Genomic DNA, 27,917 nt, shown 5'->3' on the forward strand with positions numbered 1-27,917 from the left:
ATTATAGCTTCTTTTAATAACTCTTTAAATATATATACCCTTATTGTAACAGCTGCACTGATTTACATTTTTGATATTTGGTCCTACCAATGAGAGAATGGGTTGAATTTTAGAGGAAAAAATCAGGAAGAATAACTATGTAAATCATGTTAAACAAGCCATCACAAGTGAGACAGAAAGCAAGCATATAAATTCAATGTCATATTTAACTTTGTTCCTTGGTCTTACAGGTTTTTAATTAAAAAAAGGAAAAAAAAAAAACCCAAAACATTAGCATCTCCCATGTGTGCACAGATTGGGCTGAATTCAGGGTTTACAGTGGTGAATTGTTCCATGATTGTTTTTTGATAGTAGAATTGGTATTATGTCTGACTGTGACTTCAAAACCTGTAGCAAAGACGCTGGCTAGCTAGTGATAAAATACCAGTTTGTTTTATTACAGAAACATGACACATGAATCTGGAATGAAATATGTACCTTATGGGTCATCCATCAGTATGAAAAAAAAAAGAAAAAAAAAATTGTCAGAGGTAAAATAATATTTATCAAAGTTTTATATTATGAAGAATAATATTTATCAAAGTTTACTTCCCAGAAGTGAAAGCATTGTTTTTTTAAACTAAAGGAGCTACATACAGGAAATATACATATATTAGTCAGCAATCGAATGCATCATGAAGTCACAGAAGGTACTGAATCATAGAGAGAAACATTAAATGAAATGAAGACTATTTTCAGTTCTGACAGATTATGCATTAGCTACTTGTTGCAAGAGTGTTGGAACAGTGTATGTCATGATGATCTATGCCTGCCACTTCTATGCAAGTTCAAAAATTGGGGAAAGGAAATCTAAACAGGAAATCTAAATACTCAGGATATTTTCTTAGATTTAAATTCTAAACCTTTTAGTCACATCAGAGAAAAACTTGTTGCCTTCATAGTACCATAGTCAGCAGTCACCTTCCACAATGCAGAACTTTTCAGTAGATATGCGCAGTGACCTACATCTTTCCTACTAGTTGCTTCCCTGGTGCTTACATATAAGCAAATTAAATTCTATTCTCCTTCAAGGAAAGATTTTTTTCCCAAATCTATGTGAGCTTAGAAAAAGCACTGAGGGCTACTGTGTGCGCATGTCTTCATATACTTCCCATGTGTTGTGGCACCTTCTTGTTTTGTGTGATCGTGATCTCTAAAATCTCCATTGCGTTATGTGTGCACACTTGTGCACATGCACACACACACACAGAGTCTCTCACTAAATTTTCTTCTGACACCCCCGCTAGCTAAAAGGCACTAGAGCTGCCACTGGGTCAAAGTGTCACCGAACAGGGTAGAACAGTGCGGAGCATGTTTTCTAAATTTTGCAGACAGTTTCTTCTCCTAAGATAAAATAACTCTGATTTACACTGGATGAAGATCTTAATATTGTATTTCTAGTAAAATCTGCCATATTGCCATATTGACTTGCTGAGAGAATGGGATGGTAATATTAAGGTAAAACCCTTTTACCCATCCTACACAGCCACATGGACAGGGTGGGGATTAGCCTGTGGGGTGCCTGAGCAGTGCAAGAGGGGAGTCCCTGAAACAGCTATGTAGACAGCTGAATAAATCACGGTAACTTTCTCTGCTCTACTATTACTGGGTCATGTAAGTAGCAGGTGATAAAAGGACATGGCACAAATAGGTCAGAAACCCTCCCGACAGCCTCTTCTAGGGAAGCAGCCACTACTGCAGCCCACTGCAGGAGCAAATGTCTTGTTCTTCCTCCATCTGTGTCCGCGAAACAGAGGGAATTTCCTTTCCCTTCTCTTTCCCCACCTCTCCCACTCAGTTTCAAGGAAGAATATTAAAGCCCATTTACTCAGGATTTGTGGAGAACTATAATTTTGCCCCCTCTAAAATCTCTTTTCCTTTTAAAAGAGGACTGCAAAGAAGGATGATCTGAAGTATTTTCAGCAGCTCAGCAGGTGTCAAGTTTTGTGACCTTTGATACAGTCTGGAGCCTTTATTATTGCTGAAGACCAGGTGTTCATCCTGCACTTCAGCAGCCTCCGAAATTGCCAGCTGTAAGGAATTGGTAACACTCTTGAAATCCCTGTCAGAAGCATATGAAGACACTGGAGAGGTTCCAGTATGTTATGAGCTTTCTAGAGCTAATACTTGTCAAGTATTCTATCCCATCGTCTCTGCTTCGCATCATTCATTCAGGGATAACAGTGTTAACAGGGAAGTAAAGGCCACAGAGTTAAAATTAAATTGGTGAAGCTGGGACTAAGATACATCTTAGGTCACATTAGATGCCCACATCATGGATATTTGTGTGTGAGCTCATTACCTGGCTTTCCTTCATTGTCAAGGGAGAGACAGACGCAGGATTCATCTGATCTTTATGAAGAAATCTGTTTTATGGTAAGATGAATTGTACCTTAGAATTGCTACTTCTTGGCTAGAAAGCAGATAAAAAGCTCAGATAGATGTCCACATTTCAAGAAACAAATCACATTTCCTAGAGCTAGATCTCCATCTCTTCAAACTTGTGGTATTGCCAGTGCAATGTACTCTGTTGTAATGATGACAGGAGTATAAATGAGAACTAAAACCGCATGTAACTTTGAAGAAGGTTATAAAATATAGAAACAGCAAAAGACAAGGACATCACCCTTCTGAGTGAGAACTGGAGAGCAATGTTTCTGCAAGGATCTCATGTTTCCCTGGTTACAGGTGTCTAGCTTCTTTTCATTTTTTACCTGTTTTGGTTTTTTTTTTTTCCCCAGTGATTATTTTTCAAAGGAAACTTCACATTGTTTACTCTTTTCAGTACAATACTTACACGTTAGGTACTGTAAAAAGCAATACAAAAGTATTCCTTGTTTAGGTAACCTCCTCTCAAGAAACTATCCCCAAAGTATCCTCAAGTGATTTCAAGCTGAGTATGACTCAACTCATCTTTTTTAGATCATTAAATGTTAAGTAGTTGGTCTTTTACTTGTCTGTTGAGTGGGTGCTTGAAGCAAGTTCACTGCAGTTTTTCTTATTGTTTTAAGAACACCCCAGTTTATTTTCTTTCCTGTGAATTTTTGTAATTTAACATGTCCTTTTGGGAGAACAGAAATACAATGACCCAGGCTGGAATATATCCAAAGCCACTCAGAAATATTGTCTAATTCTTTATTTGCTATGTATGTTACATGGAGAAGAAATGCTTAGTTATCCTTGCTTTAAAAAAAACACAACCTGAAGATGCGTATGCACTTGAACAGGTATTTCAGCTACATACTTTTCCCCTAAAATACCAAAAGAAGTTTCTTGTTGCTGTGGATTGAACATGACCCAGAACCAAGTTTATGGTCTCACAGTGCTTAGCAATCGTGAAGAATCCACCTCATCCAATTGTTCAAAATCAGCAAACTTCAGTGCAAAACTTAAAAACGGATCAGTGAGTTTCAGAGAGCTTTTTTACTTGTTTATAGTTTTGTGTGTCAGGGTTGACAGCAAAGGTTATAATTAAACTTGACTTCCAGACCCATGAATAGAGAGATTTCTGAAAGTTTTGATAAACCTCTACAGAAATGTGAATGATAAAACTGTAATAAAAAAAAAATATTGCATCCGGGTTTTTCGGATTCCTGCATTTGTGGGGGATTTTGCATTGTAAAAAGAATGTGCTTGATTTTCATGAAGACTTCTGTCTTCCTTAACCCCACTCTGCCTCAGAAGGATCACCACATTTTTGCAGAGCCTTTGTGCAAGGTCTTACACTTATTGTAATTCAGACTATTGATTGTGAATGAAGCCTGTAAGACCCAGGTTCTTCTTTTACATCTGTATCAAGCACATACAGAAAATCTGCCAAATTTCAACATTTTATATTCTGTACTTTTATATACCCTCCTTTTATATTCCATGCTCTCGTAAAGCATCTATATGAGAACTTTCTACAGGAATACTGGGCCAGAGCATGGCTGCATTGTAAAGCAAGGCAATCAGACATTAACTGTCCAAGGTAACTAGTGCAGAGAATTTTAAGTGTGCGAGGGATGCACGGGCAAGGCTGCCTGCATCTGATTTATTTGGGTAAAGAGGTGCTTGTTACCTCATGACCTTTTGCTGCCAGCACACAAGAGAAAAGTAAGCTTGAAGAGTTCTGGTTGTGTTTTTCCCAAGATTGTGAGCCAGTGATACAGGAGCAAACTTCTTTTTCTTCCTTCAGACTTTTTTGAGGCAGTTCAATAACATTTCAAGGATGTCTGAGTGCAGTGAAGAACCAACACACTGAAAATCAGAGCATGCAGGGGCATTCCTGCATTGTTTCTTGCCATCCAAACAGTCTAAATGCTATGGTAATCTCTAACAGTTTGAATTAACTCTACAAACTGCTCTAGCATTTTAAATAAAGGCTTACCACATAATTTAGGCCTAGCTTCATCAATACGGCTGAACTATGGTCTATTAGATGCATTGAAGTTACCACTAAAATTCTCTTTGGTGCCTGATATAGGTCAGAAAAACCATGATGAAGGGCTGCAGCGTCCCCATTACTGTCATTCATGGTTGAGATCAGCCATCTTTTCAACCCAAGGGCTGGAAAGAGACAGTGTGCCACCCATATATTATTTTTATGCCAATAGAAATACTTGTGGGATGATCCTGGTAGGTTTCCAGATACTTTATGGGGTAGGAGTGGCATGAAAGGGCGGCAGCAGACTGGAAATCCAGCCCCACTATTCCGCTCAGTTCTTTGTTTGCCAATGTAGATCGTCAACAGCTACTTTTAATCTTCAAAAATGGGTGCTTTAAATTAATAATGATGTTGACAAGATGCAGTCTAAATGAGTTATTCCACTTCATTACATCTATTCCAAAGTCATTATCGGAGATCAGAATGACTAAGAAGCATTGTGGATATCAAACTTTCATAATGGATTCAGTGAACCCTCCAAAATCAGTCCTGAGAGAGGAAGAACAGTTCATCCCTATCTAAAAATTAGTTTCTTTAATGATGATACTATTAATGTACATAAAATGCATACATTCCAGGTTTAAAGGAACTGTATGCACCCTCTGTCTTTTTCATGAGTAGTTATCAAATAGCTTCATAATTCCAGTGAAATTTGGTGTAAGTAAAAAGATGTGTCTAATCCAGACACACAGAAAAGGCTGTTTATTCCTATGAATGCTTACTAAAAAGACATAAATGCATATAATTAATTATTGACAAGACAAATAAATATAAATATGTTAGCATTATGCAGTGGGTTAGCCTCCCTCTACAACAGTCCTGCTCAGACTCATCAAGATGAAACACCCACAAATACTGAGTGTTCTGCCCTGATCTGCCAAGTCTGACACTATAAATGCGGAAAGATGCAAAAGGATAAAATTCCATATTCTCCATTGTTAAGTACAGCCATAAGACTCATTAACTGCCATTTACACAGCTGAAAGCCACACATATGCATTCATGTGCTTATTCATACTGTTTGTACACCAAAATATAAATGGAGTATAACATGACATATGTATTTTCTGTGATATCCTTGCTGTGTCTTTTTTAATTATTTTTTTTACCAAGCTGCATTGGCCTGTCCATTTTTAAACTTACTGCTTAGAGATTTACTAGCAGAATTGTTTCACATTGAACAAAGATAGCCTTTTATTGGTTTTGCTCCTTAGGTCTCTAGCGCTGCAAACAGCTTATTATAGAAGGTCTCTAGCAGTGCCAGCAATGTAGTAAGCACTCCCTTGACATAAAGAGAAGGCAGTCCCTGGGTGTACTAATAGTTACCTTCCACACAGTGAAGTCGGGAGGTTAAATTAGCATTTGTGAAGTTCTTGGAGTTCTTTGAATGGAGGATGCCATAGACATGAAGGCTAAAGCAAACTACATTGTGAAACAAAAATGTCAACAATCAATGCTATTCAGTAACGGCCATAATTTTTCTATTAGTAACACATGGAAATGAGACTCGTGCTAGATCTGGATCAGTTATTATTTCAGACTGAAGTCTTCCATATAGGCACTTTATTATACACCCAGAGATAGGAATAAGTAGCCCAGTAAACATGGTCAGATAGGCAAACCCTGTCCAACATCTTGGTCTTGATCCATGGCTGCTTCTAGAGGCTGTTCCTCTCTTTCAAGCATAAGAATTCATAACCATCTTTAGCATCCTGCTCTTGCAGGTTCTACTATGCTTTCTTCTTCTGGCCTCACTCTGGGGGAATCTGATTATCAAGCCACTTCCCTTATCACAGTTCCTCCTAGAGATCATTTTTGCCATTCTGCCCATCAGAAGCAGCATATCGTGATGAAACCATGTATGCTACATATGTAAGTGTGCACGCTTAACAGAATCACATTGTCTAGTTCTAGCCTTGAATTGCCTACTTCACCCCAAATTTAGCACAATATTAGCTCCCCTGTATGTCATTTCTAATCTGAGGCAGGGTCAATAACTTGCTCCTGTCAATCTTTGGATCTTAAGAAAACACCACCACTTTCCAGAGCTGCAAGATACTCATAGTACCACCATTTCCAAGGTGAGCTCTGGCACTCAGCCAGAAAACAGGCTGCCTCATCAGGTAGCTAAACAAAGATTGAAAGATCTCAGTAACGTTGGGCTCGTTCTTCCCATAGGCTGAACTCAACGTGGCATCAGGAAAGGTTTGGCTCTTTTTCTGAACACAAAGTAATTAACAAGTAATTGTTTTCCTCTTAGAGTGAGTATTCTACAGCAACAGGATAAACACAGTTTGGCTTAGCTAAAGATGATGTTTAAACACCTCTTTTTGTATTTGATATATTTTTGTATATTTTGAGCAGTCAGCATTGTTCTTACCCAACTGGACAAAACTCGAGGAGAAATTAACTTTGACGCATATTCTTTAAGTAGTATTTTAGTTTAGTAACTACAGTCAGGCCCTGCTGTGGAAATTATGCTTTCTTGTGATAGCCTACGAGGAAACATTCCTACCATGATCTTAAGAATAAATGAACTCATCTCTCTACCCAGTGCCAAATCCATGACTGTTTTTTATAGTCCTGATTTTCAAGAAGTTGAGATCCGCTTTTCTGGATTTCTATTCCAGTATAAGCAGCTTTGATGAAAAGAGAAAATCATCCCACAACCAGAAGATGCAAGAAAAGAAATGGGGAACGCCCCATCAGCAAGCAAACATGGCCCCATTACGTGCACTGGGTAGAACTGCTGATGGAAGAGCGGCAGTGAGCATCAGGGTTGCACTGGGCAATGACTATGCAAAATACTCACCTGCATGGTGTGTGTGCAAACATAGGGTTAATCAGTTTTTCTCCTGTGCTGAAATACATGTTTTTTCCAAGTAAGTGGTCATTATCAGACTGCAGTGAGCTAAGGAATGGGCGGGGGAACTTGTATTTGTCACTGTTCATTACAGTTCTCTGTGTCAGGACTGGAGAGTGCAAACAGCCTGAGTACAGTCCTGCCCCTGTAAGAGCCAGTGGAAAATCTCTCTTTTGGCTTGGAGGCAGCTTCGGCCAACCATCTTGTGCAAAAATATAAATCTCTTGCTCTACAGAAATAGTAGCAACATCTACAGCTGGACTGAAAAAAATGCCAGAAATAAAATCCTACCTTTTACAGATGCTCTTGACAAAGGAAATTATTTGTCCTCTTCTGTTTCCTCTTTTATCAAATGATTTAGCTAATTTGGAGAAGGAGAAAAATTCTTCCCCTTTATGGAAAGCAGCCTACAGCCATGGTCCCCATATGTCTATCCTGAGGGATACATGGACATCTCTATCAAGAGGACAGAAAGAGCCTCCTAACACTCTAGAATTTTTCTCAAAATTCCTTAAAGAGGACATGCAAAACAGAATTTAGGCAGTCTTGTAATGTCACTGTCATCCATGCCACACATAGAAATGAAAATCACACCCTGGTCCTGTTGTTGGTATCTGATTATAAAGTCACAAGTCTGACCAGGTCTTTCCACACAGCATCACACTGGAAGTTCAAATATGTTGTTTGCCTGCTATGACCCCTAATCCTTTTTCAGAGTAAAAGCTTTCCAGAAAGTAATCTTACAGGATTTGCTTCTAGATATATACACTTGACTGTGTTAAAGTGTTGGTAGTGATCGCAGTTTACCAAGGAATCCAAAATCAGAAGGGCTTAGTCCTTTATATGGTTGTGACACAGTCAACACGGTGCAAGACCAATTAAATGTATAATGCATGAAGTCAAGAAGAAGGAGATGACTGACTACATCCCACCACCGAAATGGCCCTTAGGTTGCCACTGGAGGCCAGTACAATCAAAAATGTCCTCTTGTGGGTGGACAGATTCAGTTAAAGCGCAATTTCAAGCTTGGAAGAGTAGGAAGTGAGAACATACCAAGCCATACTGGTCATGCTACGACTTCAAAAGCACAGATGAAGAATTTGGTTTTACATTAGCAGACTGCACTTTATGCTCAGAGGCCTTAGCAAAATTGTAATCTGCACTGAAAATACAAGAACTATTAAAAGATTAGAAATTATTCTAAAAACACAGAAAAAAATCACTATGATATACATATCTGCATATATAGGTTTTAGCATACATTCATGTATCTAATTGCTGGATGCCTAACAGCTTCTTTTCAAATGAACAGAGGTCGTATTTGGTCATAAGGTACTACAAATCAAAATCTCCTGCCCCTATTAAATACATGCTTATCTTTTTTTGCTTAAAACATATTCTACCCTCTGGGTTGAAAATTTTACTTTTATCTGACATGTATCTGACGTCTATTGAACCTCTGCTGAACAAATCTGTCACTGAAATTATAACTTCAGAAATTTCTTAGCAGACTTTGACAATACTTTGCTGTCACTTTACTGTACAGCGGTGTATTCCTGAGCCTAAAGCAGCAGCAGACGGGGCATGCAGTATGTGGTCAAAAGCTCAGTCCTGAGGTTTGGGTGGTACCACGCTGCCACTGATTGTGAGGAAAATGCATTATGCTGAACCCCAGCAACCTCTTCCTTGTAGTTCAACTTCTTTCTACAATACCCCAAGTTCTTATTTCATTAAAACCTGCTTCGAGGATGCCAAAAAGCTCAAATAACCAGTTCATGTCACCTGGCAGAGCTCTTGAACAGGAGGCGGGTCGTCCTTCCTGGCCTTGACTGAAGGCCCACTGTCTTAATAGCTTTTGCCTAACACTCTCTGCCCATCAGCTCCTGCAGATACTGGACAACATGTAAAATAAAAACGTGCTGTAAATGCACATAATTTACTGAAAAGTATTCAGCACATTAAAGTTACTGTTTGACAGCAGCCCCCCTTTTGCAGAAATGGACAATTTGCCACCCAGATTTGCTGCCAAGAGCCAGACAAGTAGGTGAGAGACCAGGCTTGGGCTTCAGGACGGCAGCTATGCTTTACTCATATAGCATAGCAAAGAAATGAAATTGCCTTCTCTTGACAGACTTGTCTTTTTGGAAGAATGTAGAGAAGGTTTCTCCTTTTGCAAACCATTGCTAACTGCTTCTCAGCCATAGTTTGCAGCACTTGTGCTGCTTCCCCTCAATGTAAACTACAGCAGTGTAATGCTTGCGCTGGCAGAGCAGACAGAAGCCGGACAAGTGACAGTCAATGAAGCATCCCTGGTTCTGTACATGATGGCCATAGCCAGGATATTAAATAGCCTGTTCTATTAAAGTACAATTTTTACAATTGTACAATTACTGCAATTATTAATACAACAGCAATTCACCACTGACAGCAAAATGCTGGCACTTTGTCAGTATGGATAACAAAATAATGCACTTTTACAAAAAAAGGGTTGGTTTTTCTTGAACAGAAAAATGTAATGACCACAAAGCCAAGCTAGGTTAAAAGTCTGTTGTCTGTTCCATGGATCACAATTTCTATGGCACATAGAGAAATTAAATTTGGACTTTATTTCAGGCAGCATCCTTCTCTCTTTGAGGAAATGATGCAGCTGTGATCAATGCCTTCAGAGTTACTTTTGTGTTCAAAGACAGGACCGTCAATTAGTCAATGAGTAATAAATTTTAGAAGTCAATTAGTAGTAAATTATCTGTTTCTGTGTATTCCTGAAAATCTGTTTCATGCTAATGTCTGTGAAGCCTAGCATGACTTCACCTAAATTTTTTGACAGATGTTCCCCTTCCCACTATCAGCAGCTTCAATGGAATATTAAATATTTGTCTTTAAGCTGACCTGTGGACTTCCTTAAATTAATTCTCAGATCTGTCTAATATCAATTTAAAGCTGTTATTTCTACACTTAATATATTAGAATACACCTTACCTATAGAAGCAGCAAGTTAGGTAGCTTTTGGTACACAGACTTGTTCAGATAAATCCATAGAATAAGATTAGTGTTCAGTATAAAAGAAAAGATTAAGACAAACAAAAAAAAAGCCTGAGTCTGTTGTGTGGAAGTGCAATATACTTCATAACTCCAGACTTTTGCATTGGAGGCTCTACCAAGACAATAAAATTAATGACCAAAATCAATACCAAATAGCGAGGAGTTTCATGGGTACTGATTTTCATGAGCACAGGACTTTTGTCCCATTTCTGATACGTGTGCCCATCTCTTCCATTTCTGGTCTATTAACCTTGGTGTTATTGCCAGACCCAAGCCAAAAGCTACTCCGGCAGCAAAACTTATCCTTGTGATGTGGATGACTGAGTCCACTAATGCATCAGACAACAGAGGTCTCTCAGATTATACAGATTTTAAGGTTGTCCTTGTGGGAACCAGCATGCTGGATAAGAGGAAGGAACACAGCTGGTTGCTCTGTACAGAACAGCTCAACACGTGCCAAGTACCACCTTTCTGTAATCATCAACTCTGCAATATGCCAATCTCTCCATATTCTGCAGAACATGACCTCGGTTTGGCATGGTTTATGGACCAGTAAAAGAGCCTGTTAGCTATTTTTCGTATAACTTTCTCCCTTGTATTAATTCTCTCCCTTATCTAAATTATCTTTTTAATTTTTGAAAGTCTTCAAACACACAAAAAAGGAATTTGCTATGGGATAGAGAGTATGTACTCACACCTCCTAGCCTGTACCCTTACCACTGTGTATTGTTATTCTCTTAGATTCATACACAGGAAAAGTAATTCAAGTGGTCCCCCAAAATTTAACTTGGGCTGTATGAGCACATCCAGGCTACATCCTTCTTGAGCCATAATTCTGACTGGTAAATTGACAGCCTGCTTTAATTTCTCATTGGTGCTTTTTATCACAGTAACCAAAGGAACTACTGGAACAGCTGCCATTTAGGAGGGTGAGTACAGAGGCTGAATGAATTGCCATGGACAGAAGCTGCACAAGACCAAGTGATAAGGTTATATTTAACAGCAGAAGCACAGAAACTCCTGGGTATTTCATAACTTGGGCATCTACTGGTATTTTTTTTATATTTTTATATTTTAAGGTTGTCCTTGTGGGAACCAGCATGCTGGATAAGAGGAAGGAACACAGCTGGTTGCTCTGTACAGAACAGCTGTGGTTGTTTTTAAACCCAAAAGCAATTTGGGCGCCTACTGGTATTTCATAATTTGGGCATCTACACCTACAGCAACTTCTGCTGCAGGTGCTGTAGAGGGAGAATACTGCTACCTACCTGGCTCCATCAGCCTGATACAAAGTCTGGAGGATGCTCCTCCTTTGAAAAGTCCTTTTCTCCCCTTTCCCAGAACTATACAGATCTGTTGAGGACTGCTGCTATCACTATGGTTACAGCCAGCCTCTCCAGGAGCTCTGTTTGTACCACTGGCCCTAAGGGCAAAAGGGAGAAGCAAACCAACAGTACTGGGCCTGATGCTGGCTCAGGCGTAAACAGGATGGGGTCTGAACATCTGCCTGGGCTGCGAAGGCAAGAGGAAGGGGCATCGAAGCTGGCTGAAGAACTGGAAGACCTGAGAGGAAAAACTGGGAAACAGGAGAGCAAATGGGAAACAAGAACATAAGGAAATATGCTGAGTAAACCCTAACTTAAAGTGCATGCAACAGAGTCCTACGTGCTTTACAACAGCTGAGACATGGGCATCTGTGGTGCATAATTCCGGTGTGGGGTGTGATGAATCAGCCTCTAGACATGCCTCCTTCCCTCCACGTGGGCGCCTGAAGGTGAGGTTAACACAGACCAACTCTTTTTTTCTCTTTTCAAAATCAGTTAAGAATTATCTTTGAGTATTTGTCTCAAAATGGCTGTTCAGCTTGTCGTCTATCTTCTCTCCTTTAGGGTCTTCATTCTGGAGTTGAAAGCACAGTTAGAAACAGTCAAGACAAACCCCACAATTCTGGGTTATTCTTAACAGCAAGAACCCTTTCCAGCTGCTTATATGGCCCTCGTCTAGACCTCCTGGTGCATCCCACCAGCCGAGCTGTGAACCTGAGATTCACAGAGCCAGCACAGCAGGCGACTTCTCAGGACTGAGTTGAAAACTACCCTGTCAAATGGTAACCCCAAGCCCCTGTCTATTTAGGCCTGGGCACCTCCCTCCACGGTCTCTCTTTATTCAAGATGGTTCCTATTTCCTCTGTGGCTTTTATTACAAAGCTGGCCTCCTGTTTTGTGGGATGCCTGGGGATTTTTTTTTGGGGGGGGTGGTGGTGGTTGTTTTTAAATCCAAAAGCAATACACCTTCAGTAGATCACATCCTTTTACTCTGAATTTTAAGACCACTGATGTCTTCTTGTCTCACTCTTTTAAAGCATCTTAGGTTTTCAGAAAGATCATCATGCACCAAAACCGATAAAAATTCAGACAACATGCTTGTCAAGAATGAGATTTGTCTGAAATACCTCTCGCACCTCTCAGGGTCAAGTGATCCTGGTTTTGCTCAACAAAATCTCTGTATGCAGTAGTCAATGGAGGTCCGTCCACCGACGTTAAGAAACAGAGGAGCCCCTTGTAGAGCAGTACTGACCAAACACGATACAGATGTAAGACAGATTTTCCCAGTGGTTTGTATTCATGAAACTGGTTATTTGTTGCTGAATATGCAAGTAACGGGAGATAAATTAACATCTTAGAAATGCTTCTGTAATTGTAATCTTGCAATGCGTTCCCTTTGCATACTCCAGCTCAGGACTTAGCAACCTGCTGACTTATAACCAAAACACTGGAGGATCTCTTTATTCTTTGCATTTAAATTCAGTTTGCAATACATAAATTTTAAGGCAATAGTACAAATTGTCTAACTTATCTTTTGCTTAAATATTTTAACAATATGAAGATATAAAATGAGCTGAGTATTAACAATCATATTTTTTTTGCTACACAGCCAAGAATTTCAGTGACAGAAACTACTGATAACAATAATGACTAGTTCAGAAAGTATCCAGATCTTCACATTAAACTTGGTTCAGAAGATGTGCACTAGACATTAATAGAAAGTCGCATCACTCATTAAATACTTTGCCTAGTGTAAAGCTGAAAACTGTCTTGCTTGCAGCAAGTAAAGCGACTCTAAATTTCTGCTGGGTGAAATCAGCAAACTCCGAAACAGTCTATGTATTTTTTTTTCTTCTATAATATAGAAATACCAGTTAAAAAGAAGCCTCCTGTCTTTTTGAAAGTCAAGCCATTCTAAACTCCTGTCAGTATTACCAAGAAGAGTTCAGAGTCACTCAATGCCAGTAAGGGAACATGAAGTGTCTGTAGATCCCAACTGTTTCTTTCCTCTGAAATCAATTGGCACTGTGGCCCCAATAACTGACCGTGAAGTACAGAGGGAAACTGTGTGTGTGCCTTTGCTAAGACATGCTTCTAGCTCCCCCAAAATCACCCCGCTAATGATGAGTTTCTAGGAATGGAAGTTAACATTTCAGTGGTGAATGAAACGATTTCTAAATATTACTAAAATTTGTCTGTACAGTAGACTATAGTAATGCTAAAGAACACAGTGTTACATTATCTTTCTGTGCAACTCCAGCATTTATTCATTTGCCACTCATTACTGAATAGAGCTGACAAGCACGGACACCGTGGTTATACATGTTCTCATTATTGGAATATGAGTTACTTATGGGAACATTCAAAGTTTGCAGACCCCTAATGCTTATTGCAAACATATGCTTTACATCTTTTTTTTCAAATTAAATCCCTCTCCATATTCAAACACTGCATTTGAGAATACATTTGAATCTTGAAATCCGAACATCTCTATCTGCTCTGTAAAAATGAAGGAGGTTTAACCAATATCAAAAGCCTGAAAATTTCAACCCATTTCTGCAATGGACACAGGCACCATTTGAACAGTTATTTTGGAAGAGATTTTCCATAGAAACGGTAACTTGAAATTTGAGCATTGTTTTAACTGGATTCCCAAGCTTTCAGGCTACCTAGGACTTTAAAATCTCTTAGTTGTTAGGTTAAAAAAAAAAAAAGGTATTAAAAAAGCTGCTGTTTCATACTGTCACAGACCACGATCCCTCATCAGTATTCTCCTCCTGGCATAATAAATGAAAATGGTGCCGTGTGTCTTTGTATGCAACACAACCCAATTATCACTTCGTATGCACAAGTCTTCAATACTGACTGTACACACTGTTTTCTTCAGCTAATTAATAACACGCACTTACAGATCACTTCTGAAATTTGTCCTAACGGCAGCTTGAAGCAATTGCTACCAGGACCATTTCATTTAGACCCCACCCACTTAAATCACTTTACTCCAAAACTAAGTTCAGCCAATTTATGGTCATCCGTGTGCACCGCATTTCTGAATTCTCCACAGATCACTCCGTTAGGCTTCAAGTGCACGATAAAATTGTGGCAAAATACCCTCCCTCGCGTAGCGCTGCGTTGGAACCAAGACCTTTGGGATGCCGATGATCTCTCAAGGTCCCTTCCAACCCAAAGCATTTTATGATTCTATGATTCTGTGTCTTGGATGAAAGAAGAGGACACTTCTGGGGATGTATATTGGGTGTCTTTGATAGCAGCAGCAACATCATAAGCGGGTTCTGGAGAGATCTAGCGTATGTGCGGCTTCGGGGTCCCCCAATGCATTGCCACAAGCGCTAAGGACAGGAGCACGCTGCAGGCAGGGGAAGCTCAGCGGCTTCGGCTCCGCCGCAACCTCCGGGCCCCGCGGATCCCCAGCGGGCTCCCGCCGGCCGCACCCGGGGGGCGGGGGGCGAGCGGGGCGCGGGGCCGGCGGCCCGGGCGGCGGCGTCGCCTTGAAGAGGCGCGGCGGGGCGGGGGGCGGGGGGCTCTGCCCCGCGGTACCGGGCGGCCCGGCCAGGCCCGGGCGCACCGCGCCGGGTCACCTGACTGCGCCGGGGCCACCGACCTGCGGCGGCGGCGGCGGCGGCGGCGGCAGCGCCGCTCCGTCCCGCCCCTGCACCGGGGTAGGGGGCGGCGCTGCTGCGGCAGTAGCGCGGGGATTAGGCTGCGGGAGGATTAAGCCGCCGGCTGGAAATAGCAGCGGCGGCGGCGGCGGCGGCGGCGGCTCCCGGGCGCGGACGCCCAGCGCATCCCCGGCGGGAGGGGGGCAGCCCGCCCCGCACCTGGGGCCACCGGGGCCGGGGGGAGGGAGGGAGGGGGGGGGGAAGGGGGGGGCTGCTGCTGCGCCGCGGGGCGCCTCGCCAGCGGGGAGCGGTCGCGGCGGGAGGCGGCGGTGCCCTCCCCGGAGCGGCGGCAGGAGGACGGGAGGGAAGGACGCACTGACAGGTCGGCCGCTGGCGCTCGCTTCATCCCCTTCTCCCACCCGCCGCGCCGCGCCGGGCTGCTGCATGGCGCTGGGCGCCGCCGCATCCAGCGGGGAGCGGGGCGGGGGTCGCCATCGGGGCTAGGGGGGGCGGGGGGGGGGAGGCACCGGGAGGGCATAACATGGCGCAACGGTGCCCTAATCTCCCCCCGGGGAGGCGGCGGGGCGGGCGCTGCGGCGGGGCCGGGGCGCGGCGGCGGCTCCCCCGCGGGCCGGCTGGGGGGCGGGCGCTGCCGGGGCAGGTGCGTGTGCGTGGGGGGGTCCTCCCCCCCCCCCCCGGGGGCTCGTGCGCTATTTGTGTGCAGCCTCCTTCTGCTGCCGTCATTATTTCCCCTTCCTCCTCTCCCTGCAGCGTCTAAAATACCCTGTATTTTTGCCCCAGGCGGCTTCGAGCGAGGCAAAGGCTTACACAACGGGGCGGGGGGAGGCTGCGCCTCGGGAGGGGCCGAGCTGCCTGAAGGACCATTGTCCGTGTGGCGCGGCTCTGTGTGTCCGTGTGTCCGTGCGTGTCTCTGCCGTGCCCCCCCCCCCCCCCCCCCGCCACCACCCCCGCCTCCCCTCGGCGATAAACCCGGAATCTCCCCTTCCCCTCCCGTGTTTTCCGCCTCTGCAGAGCAGGCAGCAGCAGGCACGCCAGCGAAGATGTCGGGTCAGACGCTGACAGATCGCATCGCAGCTGCTCAGTACAGCGTTACGGGATCAGCCGTAGCCAGAGCCGTCTGCAAAGCCACCACGCATGAAGTGATGGGGCCCAAGAAGAAGCACCTGGACTGTGAGCATCCCTCTTCATTTCCCCAGTGAAGCCCCGGGGCCGAGGAAGCCGCCCGCGGGGCTCTGTAGTGTGCCTTTGAGCCGTCTGGCTGTCGCGCTTGCTGTAATCCAGCTTGCAAACCGTGAGCGTTGTGAGAAATCTCCAGGAGAGGATGAGTTATTATTGCGTTTCTTCTCTTATTGCATAATATCGCTCTTTCGGCCATTTTTTTTTTTTTTTTTTTTTTTTTTCCCCTCATGACCTCTTGCCTTTCATCCAGGAAGGCCGTGCGAAGCGGGCCTGGCAGAGCAGGGCCTTGGAGAAAGGGGAGAGAATTGGACACGGGGCAGAGCAGACACGCGCTTGTCACTGCCTGCTTTGGGCAGGATTAAGCTAGGCAGAGACCTAAATGCTCCTCCAGGAGCTGGCCAAGCACCGGTAGGAGCGTGGCCATCTCCACAGCAAACTTCTGAAGAGGTTTAGATGGTGGCGTGCTTAGATGGCAAGGCAGTTGGATAACACTACGCTGTAGATTGGGACAGCTTTTGGAGAGTTTAAGGGCTGTTGTTGAGGTCCCAAATATCAGAGAGCAACTTCAGGAGCTACCTGATGGTTTGCATCATGTTTCACTGAAGATGGCTGGTGGCTTTGTCTCATAGATTTATGATCTACTCTGGACTGGCATTAGCTAGTTAGTGCATGAAACAAGGCTGAAGTCAAAACGTTTCTTAAAAAACAATGAGCTAGTGATGTTTTTGTCTTGACAATTTTATTTCTTGTCAACCCACTCAACTGTCAGTCCCTGCTTGGAGACACCAAGGAGTACAATGGTGAAAGAATTTAATTGCATGACGTTAATTGGCCTTGCTTACCAGTAGTAACTCTGTCTGGCACTGAACTCAGTAGATCAACAGCAGGTTTTAATGTCTAAAATTAAGTGGTTTTCCCAATTTTATTTGGACATGGTAAGAAACACTTTCAAGTAAAGATCAGCAGGTTTCATACCAAGCAGTCTCTTGGGTGCTGGCTGTTACTAAGTAATGCTGGTGCAGGTGCACGTAGGTAGAATTCTGATGATGCTGTATTTCTTAAAAGGAGGTAGTATTACTTCTGGAAAATTATTCCAGATTTCAGTGCTAATGACTGCATAGCTAACACATAAAGTGGCAAACAGCCTGTTGGTCTTCCAGTATATCGAAATACTATTGTATATATGTCTGAGAGATGCTGACGTAAGCAGCATAGATTGAAGACTGACTTGAGTCTAAACTGTAGCTTAAATAGATCGGCTGTCTTTATCATATATTCTCTCTTGTTTTCTCATGTATTTTAGACAACCATCTTGGTTATCGATGTCTCCTATGTTGCTGTTTGGTAGCTGTTGACACTTCTTAATCTGTAGGCTGTGTCTGGACAGTCCTCCTTGGAGTCCTATCTCTTACTAGAAGCTTTAGCTTAAAAAAAAAAACCCTAGCTCATGTGTTTAAAAGCATGCTGTGCCTCTGTGTGTGTATTTTAATATATATACACATACACACATACACAGGTATGTGTAGATGTGTGTGTGTGTGTGTATATATATATATAAATAAAAGCACTATCTGGAACAGGCAGGATTAAAGTGAGGTAGAAATAATTTACCAGTGCTATATTAAGGTCTGGAAAGGGATTGTGTTTGGATATTGGTGCTAATATTACTACTTCAGAAAATGAATGTGGGAGAGCCTGAAGCCGGTAGCCTTCCATACAATTTCATACCCACCTGCATCTAAGACACACAAGAGGAAGAGAAATGATCATTTCCTGGGAAGATATATCCCTGATCATTTTTCCTTCTATTTTCCAAGCTGTATGTAACAGTTGAGGGTTTAACTGGTATCATTAAGGACAGAATCTTGTCAGTGGGAGATGCGCACATTCAAAATTGTGGACTACAAATGAAAATCAAGTTCATCTTTTGGAAGAAATATTCTCAGGCTCTTAAACCTGAGGCATCTCCTCAGAACTATGAACTTTTAGGCAATTCTTTGAACTCTGACATGTATCTTGTGAACAAGTGTTAAAATGGGCCTTATGTATTGTAATGAGAGAGTAAATTAAAGTTCTTCCTCTGAAAGAGCAATAATCCCATGTAGACAGGAGGTACTGCTTGCTAGGTGGAGGTACATCTGAGCCATGTGGCTGACTGCATTTCAAGTTGGATAAATAGCGTTTGAAGACATGGAGGAGGGAACAAAAGCTAAAACAATGCCTTAAGATAAGTGGTGAGACAAGTTGCGAAGGATTTAGGTGAGTAAAACTTAAGGTACCAGAGAGCGATGGTTGGAGCGATGCTTTATGAAGAACTGTAATTCTAGTTTTGATGTGGGGGTTTTATGTCCTTAGGGAACTCTGTAATTTTATTTAGTGTCTTAGTGGCCAGGTGTTGTGTCACACAACCTATCTTCCACTGCCCTGCTTAGCAGATGCACTTTGTAAATTAAATGGAGGGATCAACTATTTAACATGAGTTAAGTAGTCCTGTGAGGATGGGACACAATGATGCCTGTCCTCATGTTTTCTGCAGAAGATGCTAGTTCCAGAGGGTTATAGAAAGACGATAGGTGACAAGGCATGGAGTGTATTTTTTTTGTTTGGTTTAGGTTTTTTTTAGTGAGTACTTCTTAGAGGGAATTGCTCTGAGGAATAAAAAGCATGATTTGGGTATGAATGCATGTGTGTGAGGAAGGGAGGAGAGAACAGAATGAATGTCTTCTGTGAGCAGAAGCTGAGCTGCTAAGTGTTTACCTTTGTGTAGTTTTTGGTACTTGCATAGCTTGCAAGTGCAGGCTTTAATATGGATGCTGCATAGTGGCTGTCCTTTGGCATGGACTATGGGTGCTGCACAGGCTTGGCATGTAAAGAGGTACTGAAGTATGATTAGGTTGCTATCATATACTCGTTAGTAAGATTTACCATTTTCTTGAATTCCAGCTCTCATACTAGTGAATCTCCAGCAACTGCGGGAAGTAGTGCCAGATGGCATTAAATGCACTTCCCAAGTACCTATGGGGAGAAAAGGAATGTAAATCTAGGATGCTCTGATGGCTTGGGGCAAGCCATTGCAGTTGGCACATTAAGAGCTCTGACCCTTTTGGACTTAACAAACTTCTTGTCTTGAAGCCATATCATTGTGGTGACTTTATCTCCCTCAGCTAACCACATTGTGTTAAATAAATTACAATTAGATACAAGTGAGGAAAGCATTTCCATGGGGAAGTGGGGATTAGCAACTTGATTTTGCTGCAATGAGAAGGGCCATTGCAGAGTGGGTGAATGAGATATATGGACTATGTTACGGATATATGAGTTGTGGTAATTCAACTGGGAGTGCAATCCTAGTGCACAGCATAGAAGCTTCATTATCAGAATTGTTCTGAAAGCTATGTTAGGGCTTCATTGAGGGTTTTATTGTGTGGGGCAAGTAAAAGCCAGGGTCCAGCCTAGAACAGGGGTGACTGATGGTATCAACAGGGAGAAGCTTTCAGAGAAGGGAAATAACTTGACTTTCAAATGTTAAAATACGCCATAGATGAGGGGAAAAATAGGTAGATCTGAACTTAGCTCCTTTTATAAAGGATCTCACTTAGAAACAGGCTGTGAAGCTTTCATTTAGGGAAGTGAATTGGAAGCCAGTGAGGTGGTTGTGTCTGCAGCTGGTCGTAACAAGTTCCTGTTTCTGAAAATGATCAAAATGGCTGGGATTTTCCTTGACTTATTTTGTTGAGTGAATTGCTTTGTAGCAGGAGGAAGTTCTGGAGTGTGTATTCTAAAAAGACCATGTGGTGCCTCCTTACTTCTTCAAAATGATTTTCATAAGGTAGAAGACCCTTCCAGAGGCCTGATCATGAAATGTGGAAACAAAGCAGATGAAGGTCAGGACTTGATTTTCTGTGGCTGTGGAGATGACCTGTGTATCTGTAGTAACATCTTCCTATCCCAAGTCTAATTTTGCATATTTGTATGTGGCTGGCAAACAAAGACTCTGAAAGGAAATTTATAGTTTAATTCATGCTGGTACTGCAGGGCTGGTGTCAGTATTTTGCTTATACAGACAGGTTTTTTTCTGCAGTGTTTTGCTGTTCTCCTGCAAACTGTGGGGCTGACCCTAACAAGTTTGAATCACTGTGGTCTCTAGTGTTGAAACAGAAGTGGCTGTTGACCAAAAGCAATGGGTTAATTTTTTTTGCTAGGCCTCAGTAAAGATGAAGTTGCTAGATCCCACAGGGCTCAGAAACCTCTATCTCAATCCTGAGGAATATGTCTGTCTCTGGTTTTTGGGAGAGGTGTGGGGCCAGGGGAGCTGTCTTGAGTCACTAGACTTCAGTGACTGTTAAGGTTAACTGGGATGCATATTTCGCAAGTTGTTTGCTGTTGAGGTGATTTGGGGAGCGTTCCAAGTCTGTTGGCACCTGGGGGCCTTTCCTAGCAGGAGTAGCGCAGACATACAAGTACTGCATTGCTCTGCAGTCCAGGTGACACTTTGTCTTTATGGCTGTGGAAATACCTTCAAGAAAATTGCCAAGAACAGAGTCCCTGTACAAACTGGGCTTAATCCTTCACACTTTACTAATGAAGCTACTTTTGTGTGTCTCACTGTATCCTGTATTGCAGTAATTTGTCACAGTTTCCATGTACAAGAGAACTGACTTTTAAACAAAGTTGACACTGAAGATCAGCTGTAATACAGTCTCTTGGTTTTTGTTATCACAGCTGGGGTGTATTCTAAATTGTGAACTCCTCCTTGTCATCCCAATGAATCTTTTTCACATCTGAGAAGAAAAAAAATCCAAGCAAGCAATTATTTTCTTTAATTCATTAATGGATATTGAATTAGCACTTCTTTTTGTGTGTCAGGACTTGTCATCAGTCTCTGTGTTGAATAGCTCTCTGTTTCTGTGGGCTTCTCCCATGTCCTTTCCCAAAACGGTATTGAAGACTCATTTCATTTGGAGGTGTGTAGATCTCTGAACAGGAGTAGAAATGTCTGTAATGGGTAAGGGGAGCTAATAAGAAGGCTTTTTAGAATAGTTGATCTTGAGTATTTCCATGGCATTAACTTTCAATTCCCCCTCCGGCCCCATAATGTTTTTAAGGCATGTTTAGTACCAAGAGAAGGTTACCTTTTTAATTAAGCTAAGACTTAGCTAACTAATAATTTTTCAAAATATGTTTGAAGCTGGGTAGAAGTTTGAATTCATGTTATGATACAAAGGTTGAAACATGGGCAGGATCGCTTGATCTTGTGCATCTGAACTGTTCTGTGTTTAAGTCTTCTTATGGTGCAATGCCTAAGGAAAGGAAAGGGAGCATGAGGAAACAGAAGAGTGGGTAGATAGTGTAATATTAAACTTTCTTTCATCCAAACAGTGTAACTTGATAAAGCTACATTGACTAGTCCTACCCTCCCTCCCCATGGCTTTTCCTCAGCTGAAGGCATATATTCTTACTCTGTTTTCAATAGTGATCAAGATCCTTCTGTTAAACGTACTTTGTCAAAGTCACAGATGACAAATTCTGGGGCAAGTCAGGTCTTTCTGCTGTACTGACTTCCATTAGTAGACCTTGATAATGGAGTAGCCACATCTTTCTTTGAGGCCGCTTGTTCATGAGATGGTCACTATGACAGTGACCAGTCCATAGTTTTAATCACTTCTATTTAGTAGTTGAATAGGTTTCATAGTAGTCTCATAGTGTTGCTCCCTTAGATCCTGGGTGGCAGCAATTGAACATCTTTTAAACAAACAAAAAATCTGCAGTTTGATTTCCTGTGGTTTGATTTGATCTGTGCCTCTGATTTCCCAGCCTGGCTCTTAAAATCTCCGTCTTCTGTGTGTGCCTTACCTGGGCCTGTGCCACTAGTGAGGAATTCTGTGAAGTCTATGAGAAAGTGCTCTGTTGGTGTGGTCAGTCCATGCTTCTGTGTCTCTACCCCCGTGAAGGATACTCTGAAGTGCTTAAGAGTAGACGGCAGTCAGGATAACTCTGAAAGGTGTAGATGGAATAGCATTGTGGATGCTATTAGTCTTCCCTGCTTCTTGCTAGATGGAGAAATTGGTAGCCAAAGAGGAGAATTTGCTGCCCTCTTAGTCCCCACTTCTGAAGAAATGGTAATATAGCAGAGGCACACCTGCCTCTAGTATTTTCTGCCTACATTCAAGACTCTCAAGACTACTTCACTCTCCCTACCTTACTTAGCTTCCCCCCCAGTCCTGGGTGTCCATGACAAGGTGCTGTCTGCAGGAATAAGAAGAGACCAGGGCCTGTTCCATACCAGACACAGCTGGCTCCACAATGGACCCGCTGCAGGACACAGCTGAGCCCATCCACCAAGCCTGTGGCACTTCCAGGAAAATGTGTTTAAGAAAGGGCTGAAAAAACTGGACAGCCAGAGGAGGAGGGGGAAAAGTGAGAAATGGCAGAGGGAACACCAAGGCCATAGGTGGAACAGGAGGTGCTCCACAGTGCTGGAGCAGATAGCCCCTGCAGTCTGTGGAAGAGACCCCTGTTCTCAGAGGTCACAGCTGCAGCATCCCCCCCTGCTACCAAAACCTTGCCACGTGTACCCAATATACCCCCTGCCCCTGAAGAGAAGAAAGGGACAGACCTTTCTCAGTTAGCTGTGGACATATGGTATTGCTGAAGGAGCTGGCTTCTGTGTTTCTGGGGGTGGGGAAAAACTGGGGGGAGGGGAATGACATTATATCCCTTCCCTTAATCTTGCTGTAGTCTGAAGATGAGTCAGTGGTACCAAACAGTATCATTAAGTTAACCTGCCCTATTCCTTTTTGGAGCTTCTTTTCAAGGCATGATCAGGATGTGGGTAAGGGTGGAAAAGCACAAGTTCTGGTGTGTGCCTAGGGGAAATACAGTAGTCTCACCAATGAGTGTCTGATGAACCTTGAATCTCCAAACTTCAACACATGGCATGCAGATTAGTAACAATATTCTGCCTGGCTTGAAGAGAGAGGTTTCAAATACCATGAAAACTAAAAAGCAAGGAATAAAGCAAGCCAGGAAATGTGGGTCTGAATCTCAGCACACGACGTCAAGTGTGCTGAAAGAGCGGGTCATGTGGCACAGGGCTGAACCCTGAACTCAAACTAAATGATATGATAGAAGAAGCCTTCCCAGTAGATTTGCAGGCACTGATCTGTAGCACAGGGTTTGCAGCAGTACTTTTGTTCCCGAGTCAGCAGTGCCAGCGAGATTGCAATGTGAAGCTTCATTGGTAAATTGATATTAGAGTATCCCACCCCACCAGACTTGGCATGGTTGCTGGATTTTCCTACTGGCCAAAATTTTGCTCAGATGAGAGCTTGGTGGCTTAAATAAAACCTGAATAAACCAGATGTTGGCAATTGCTAGAAGGCAATAGGAATACTTGGCAGAGGCTAGCTTGTCACTTTGCAGAGTATGGTTAAGTCTGGTTTTTCTGGAGTCTTGCAAACCGCATGCTAGACCCTTAAAACTGTTTTTGATACTTTTAGTCTTGCTATTTTGATCATGTTTACTTCTGCAGAGCTGCTTGAAAACACTGAAGAGCAATACAAAAGTTTTGCAAGGGTGGGCTCAGAGGTATATTCAACAGTCATAGCTGGTAGCCAGTAAGCTGCTTGTGCTCATAAAAAATTATTCTCTTTAGCTTGTGAACCACATTTGCTGAAGCAGCTGAGAGTTGTAGTCCACTAGGAGAGGGAATATACCAGTAATCTGGACTAGTGGCACAAATGGTATTGGACATCAGCCTTGAAATGCCACCATGAATGTAGGTTGAATACTAGCACAGTGTTTTCTAGGCTACTGGCAAATGGTGCATCCACTGGGCATCTGAGGCTTGCAGCTTAGTCGTAGGCATAGTATAGGAAATGGCGGTGCACTGTATTACCACTGCCTTCCGGAGGAACCAAGTCTAAATACCTTTCTGTTCCTCTTCCCTGCCCAAGATAATGCCACCTCATGCTTTGTTTTAGATTATATCTGTATCTTAACTTAGTTTAATGAAAGGGATTGGATGCTGAAAAGCCCTGGTGTCATGCTAATGTTGTGTATTTATGTAATCTGTACTCTGGCCATTTGAGCTGAGGCAGTGTGTCAGCTGGTTGCCTTTCCTAGAGTCTGTTTTTTCTAGCTATTGATAAAACTCAAATGTGTTATGATGTTTCTTGTAGAGGAGATTTTGTGAGTACATAAGCATGATCATGCTTGAAGGCCACCAAGAAAGCACACCCTGCCTCTCACATGTACTGAGAACTGCAGATTGTTGACAGGACGTGTCTGCAGCTTGGGTCTGACTTGTGGCAATCAACTCTTCTCTTGGTCGTAAGCCAATATGCAAAATTACCACAGGTAGAAAGCAAGTTGGCAGGAATTCCTGTGTTGTAGTTGGGCCACAGAGCTCTAACAAAACAGTTGAGCCGTGTGCTTTACCAAGGTGGCTTTACTTTCTCAAAGAAGGAATGAAAAAGAAAGCAATGTTCTCTGCTACTTGTTTCTAGGTATTTAGGAGACTAGGTTATGGCTGAAATGTGAAACACCAGTAAGAGTAGATTGGAGAGTTTGGTGTCCACTTGAGCTGAGATTGTTCTACCATATATTTAAAGGACCAAAGAACATGTCTTTTCAAGAAAATGTCTTAAACTTTGCTGTCCTAAAGAGGTGAGACAAGACTGTGGCTTGACTACTGACGGTACAGTTGATCAATTCAAACTGACTCTTGGCTTGGCACGAGCGCAGATGACACAATGGCAGCGGGCGCTTCCATAGCAGATGGTCAGTGGTTCGCCTGCAGAGTCTGGCAGGCTCCTAGTGCCTCTGGCATAGTTTTGTTATATCTCTTAAGTCTCTCTGATAGTTTACAGAATGTTCTAAAATGGTCCTCCATAGAAGTGAGAGGAAGACATGACTGTTCAAAGCATGAATAAAACATGCTGACTTGTCGCCCACATTCTTAAAATGTATGCAATTTTACAAGTTTAGAGGAAGGTCCTCAAAATAAGGCAGTGATCGCTTATCTTGCCACAGTGCAGGACTGCACTAGCTGGAGCATGCATCTTTACACATAATTGAAGAGCCCACATAGATGCACTTAAGTGGGAGTTCAAATTGTTTTTAAAAGGACTCTTTCTTTCACTTCTTGTTTCAGAGAGTGTAGGACTTGTGTGAAAGGGGGGAGCCAGCTGGCCTGTTTCCTGCCTCTGAAGGCTGCTGTTTCTCATTATGTAGAGGTCGAATATAGATGCAAGCTTTAACATATCATTGCATTGGTTCTTTAGCAACCCTGGTGTTTTAAAACCTAACCTTTTGAAATGGAGACTTGGGTTTGGATATTGCCGCATGAGTCTGGAATCCAAAGTATGGTTACTGTGCCTGTAGCTCTTAATCTAAGTTTATAGCTTCATCTAAACCTATTTATAGGAGAACGTACATTCTGCTAAGGGGCAGCAAGCCAGAGGAAGTCAGCATATCTAGTGTGCCAGTGTTTTGAAAACATGTAAATTTTATTATGAGTGATGTTTTGTTACTGGCATCTGAAACAGAACACTATTTTCATATGTGAGCCTTGCCTGTGACTTTCTGATCTGATCTTTCATGCTAAGCCATTTAGAGTCTTTCTAGTTTTGCTAAGCTTCATCTGAACTTCAAATTGCTCTGTTATTTGTGAATGGCAGGAGTATTAACAGGCAAAGTTTGCTAAATTTGGAATAGGCGAGTTTAAAGAACTTCTTTTGTTTATCAGGAAGCTGGAAATTGCTTAGGCAGTATTATGAGAAGCTACCTTTCAAAATTCACCTCCATAGCGTGCTTAGGAATTTAATTGACACTTTTGGGTGTTCCAGTCTAGAGATCTGACTCTGTGTGAAGCTATTCTGCCTGGATGTAAGCCTGCGTGATGAATTACAACTTCCCCACTCATCAATAGATTGATAGGAGACTTTCACTGCCAGTGGCAAACACATCTTCCAGAGGCATTGGTGACTTTGAAATGTTAGATAGCAACTTACTACTGTCAGTTTTTTTAAAATGTTAGTAGTCATAACTGCATCTTCCATCTCTCAGGTGGATGTTCATTGAGTTTAACAGAATTTCTTTTGCCTCATCAAGAAATCGGCAGGATGTGAAAGGCTGCAGGATCATTTTGAAGAGTAAAGTCTGCTGGTAGTTGATGTTAGTTTTTTCAAGGTTTCTGAGACTTAAACTTGCCTGTCCGTGTGGCAGAAGCAAAAGATTCTTGTTTAACTGGTGTAGTACAGGGGAATCGACATAAAGGAATTGAACGTTTGGTTTCATTTTTTGGGGGGGTCAAGGAGAGAGTAAAGCTCCATCTAATCATGAGGGATGTTGGTCAGTTTGTAAAAAACAAACAAACAAAAAACCACAAAAAACCCCCAGTGCCCCCCAAAAACCCCAAACAAAACCAACCAAACAAAAAACCCAACCGAACAAAAAAAAACCCCTGTTTTAAGGCACAGCATTCACACATGAGGCAGCCAGCTGGTTTTAGGAACTCTTATGGTCTTTCTGTTGCATTATAGGTACATAGAAGACAAAATGGATTGAAGTGATTGTAGCCATGTTATAAAGTACTTGGTGTTTAGTTACAACTGCTTCAGTATGCCTCTGAGAGGTCATACTGTTGCACTGACTGTATGGACAGGTTTGCATTACACTTGGTTTCTTTTTCCTACAGATGTGTTCATGTTTTCAACAGCACTGTCTGCATAGTTGTGGGCATTTCACTCCCAGTTAAGAATTTCAACCCATGCTAAGCTTTTTGTGGCTTGTCAGCTCAACAGAGTGCTGGGGTTCTGGTCTTGTTTGGTTATTTTTCAGGCTGACCCTACTGAAGGTTATGTCGTCCCACGACCTCTACTGGCAAAATCACTGGACTTCTAGAAGAATCTGGCTGAGATAGTAGGAAAAACACAGACCATGGTCTGGATATTTAAAGTTGGATGTGTCAGCTGCTGAGCCTGCCTGCTCAGCTGACCTGTTTCCAGCATACAGGCTGTAGCTAATTAACATGTCACTGAAGATGCTTACACGTAGTCTCATCCCCACCCTATTTTTTTTTTTATGTATTCCCAATATGTGACAGCTAAGCAGTGCAGCTGAAACATCAGGCTGCTTCCAATATATTTTCAGTCTCATTCAGATTTGGGGTGGATTACAAATTGCTGTTCTGGGCAGAGTTGATAGGCTAGTGACAGTTTCACTTCTACAGGTTTATTAAAAACAAATGGTTTTCTGAGGAACGTAGATCATTTGGGGGTGGAAAGCACTAACTAGGGTTCATTCTTCTCAGAATAAAAATGAGAGCAGCACGGCAACTGAAATAGCTCATGTACCATGCCTCAGTTGATTACCGCTTTCTGCCAGATGTGGTTGGAGTG

General features: G+C 42.5%; 1 protein-coding gene across 27 annotated transcripts in view; it reads left to right on the forward strand.

Moving 5' to 3' along the window:
• Nucleotides 1–16,376: 16,376 nt before the first annotated feature.
• The window catches only part of SNAP91 (synaptosome associated protein 91), a 68,221-nt gene continuing 56,680 nt past the window's right edge, over nt 16,377–27,917 (forward strand). For all 27 annotated transcript variants that reach the window (XM_075708259.1, XM_075708263.1, XM_075708269.1 and 24 more), the window contains exon 1: nt 16,377–16,506. In XM_075708259.1, the coding sequence (XP_075564374.1) occupies nt 16,377–16,506 (130 nt within the window). The remainder of the gene's footprint in view (nt 16,507–27,917) is intronic.

This window comes from Pelecanus crispus, chromosome 3 (genome assembly GCF_030463565.1).
Source record: "Pelecanus crispus isolate bPelCri1 chromosome 3, bPelCri1.pri, whole genome shotgun sequence".
NCBI classification, from domain to species: domain Eukaryota; kingdom Metazoa; phylum Chordata; class Aves; order Pelecaniformes; family Pelecanidae; genus Pelecanus; species Pelecanus crispus.